The sequence below is a fragment of the Metarhizium robertsii genome (genome assembly GCF_000187425.2).
Source record: "Metarhizium robertsii ARSEF 23 chromosome Unknown MAA_Scf_9, whole genome shotgun sequence".
Taxonomy (NCBI): Eukaryota; Fungi; Ascomycota; class Sordariomycetes; order Hypocreales; family Clavicipitaceae; genus Metarhizium; species Metarhizium robertsii.
The window spans coordinates 6,727-8,650 of record NW_011942237.1 but is presented as its reverse complement, the minus strand read 5'-3'; the positions used below and the strand labels follow the sequence as shown (position 1 = coordinate 8,650).

The window sequence follows — 1,924 nt, the reverse complement described above, 5'->3', positions numbered from 1 at the left end:
GGCATCTCTAGCTTACAGAATCAACGCACTCTTTTCATCCGTGTTTCGCTGTGACGTTCAACAGCTGGGAACCCAGGCAAAATCTATGAGCTATGGACAGTATCGATATATGGTCAATGCTAATTTGGTTACCCCGAGGGGTGCGTCTTACTGTCTGGCACATTTATAACCAAGGTTCGACTGTTACGGGCGGTGGTATAATACAAAACATCAAGTCTGAAGTAGCTAATGCCCCTTTAATGACGGCAGCCTTTTCGAACAAGAATTTTCGTAACGGTAGTACGGGAGGATGTGTTTCACTGTGAGACTGTGCACGGAATGCCGGTTGGTTGAACAGGGAGATAGCAACAACGTTGTATTAATATCCAGAAGTTGTCAGACAGAGTTTATCAATGCTGCATTTCCTTGACCTTCTGGCTCACATACTTCGCTTCTCAGGTCATATCTTTACTATAAGTGACTCCAACATTGTGACAAAAGCCTGGCGACAACCCGGGCTAGCAAAAACGAGAAGAACAAGTAAGAAAGAGGTCGCGGGATATACAACCCGGGCTAGCAAAAACGAGAAGAACAAGGAAGAAAGAGGTCGCGGGATATTTTCCACAAGACCTGGGTGATTCTCTTTAATCAACTATTTACTAACATCTGTTGTTGCCACTGTGTCTCATATGGCACTTAATGCCCACCTAAAGGTGCATCGAATCAGACCTGCAGCCCAGTGTGCCTGCCACAGCGGCGACCTTTCCTGTTGCGGAAATTGAAGTGGCCCGGGTGTGGGGACAAGCTCGAGCGCCGACTGACTTCGCTGCCAAGGAACCAGGATGCATATAAGACTGGGTTAAAGTTGGATTGACATCAAAGTAGGCTGACGTTTCGCATATAGTTCAACTTTATTCTGTTCTCTTCTTTATTTCGTGGCGAATGTTTTGAGAAGTTTTATGGCGAAGCGCCGGGTGTACTTACACACAGCTTGCATGTTATGATGCAAGCGCGTGATATCACAATACGCAAGTCTGCACAGCTGTCACGTTTTGAGAGTCATTGTTACAGAAGTATTGTTGACACACACATAAGAATTCCGTTTGCTCATTCGACTGTTGGATAAGGATGCTTCTGTGGATTAAAGAAGCAGACGTAACTCAAATGCTGGATGAATAAACGATAAATATCAGAAGTTTGGAAGGTGACTGGGAAAGCTTCTCAATGTCAGAAAAATAATACGAATCATTCTGTACAATAGAATAAGGGCAGCAAGAATTGAACTTGGGCACAAAAGCTTATTTTTCAAGAAGTTTCACAACGAGACAATCACGGAAAGAGTTCTATCTTGATAGTAATCGTGTGATGTATCCTTGTCTTCCTCGTCTCCCTGTCTAATGTGTAGCTGGAAGAATTGTTTTCTTTTATCTCCACTAGCATAGGTACCCAACTTCCTGAACGAATCTTCTACTAAAAATCTAACAGATCCTTACGGACAGCAAGACAGTCGACGAGTCTGCGTAGTGGCCGGTAAAATTTGCCGTTGTGCCCGGTGGGGTTTGCCGTTGTGCCCGGTGGAGTTTGCCGTTGTGCCCGGTGGGGTTTGCCGTTGTGCCCGGTGGAGTTTGCCGTTGTGCCCGGTGGGGTTTGCCGTTGTGCCCGGTGGAGTTTGCCGTTGTGCCCGGTGGGGTTTGCCGTTGTGCCCGGTGGAGTTTGCCGTTGTGCCCGGTGGGGTTTGCCGTTGTGCCCGGTGGAGTTTGCCGTTGTGCCCGGTGGGGTTTGCCGTCGTGCCCTGTGCGTTGGTCGTGATGGCCAATGAGGTTCGTGTCCGGAATACTTTCTTTCTTTGCATAGGTTTTAGACTGTGACTTATGGCGCATTGTCGCATACTGGCAGTCTGTTCAATATGTGGAAAAATCGATATCATGTCGAAGAAGGATTTCTC

The 1,924-nt window shown here is 46.9% G+C and overlaps 1 protein-coding gene across 1 annotated transcript; it reads right to left on the bottom strand.

The window, feature by feature from the left end:
- Positions 1-1,457: 1,457 nt before the first annotated feature.
- On the bottom strand, positions 1,458-1,859 carry MAA_11520 (uncharacterized protein; the record flags this gene model as incomplete). Its single annotated transcript, XM_011413515.1, has 1 exon — positions 1,458-1,859. One exon carries the CDS (start codon positions 1,857-1,859, stop codon positions 1,458-1,460), a length of 402 nt encoding a protein of 133 aa, XP_011411817.1.
- Between the last annotated feature and the right edge of the window lie 65 nt (positions 1,860-1,924).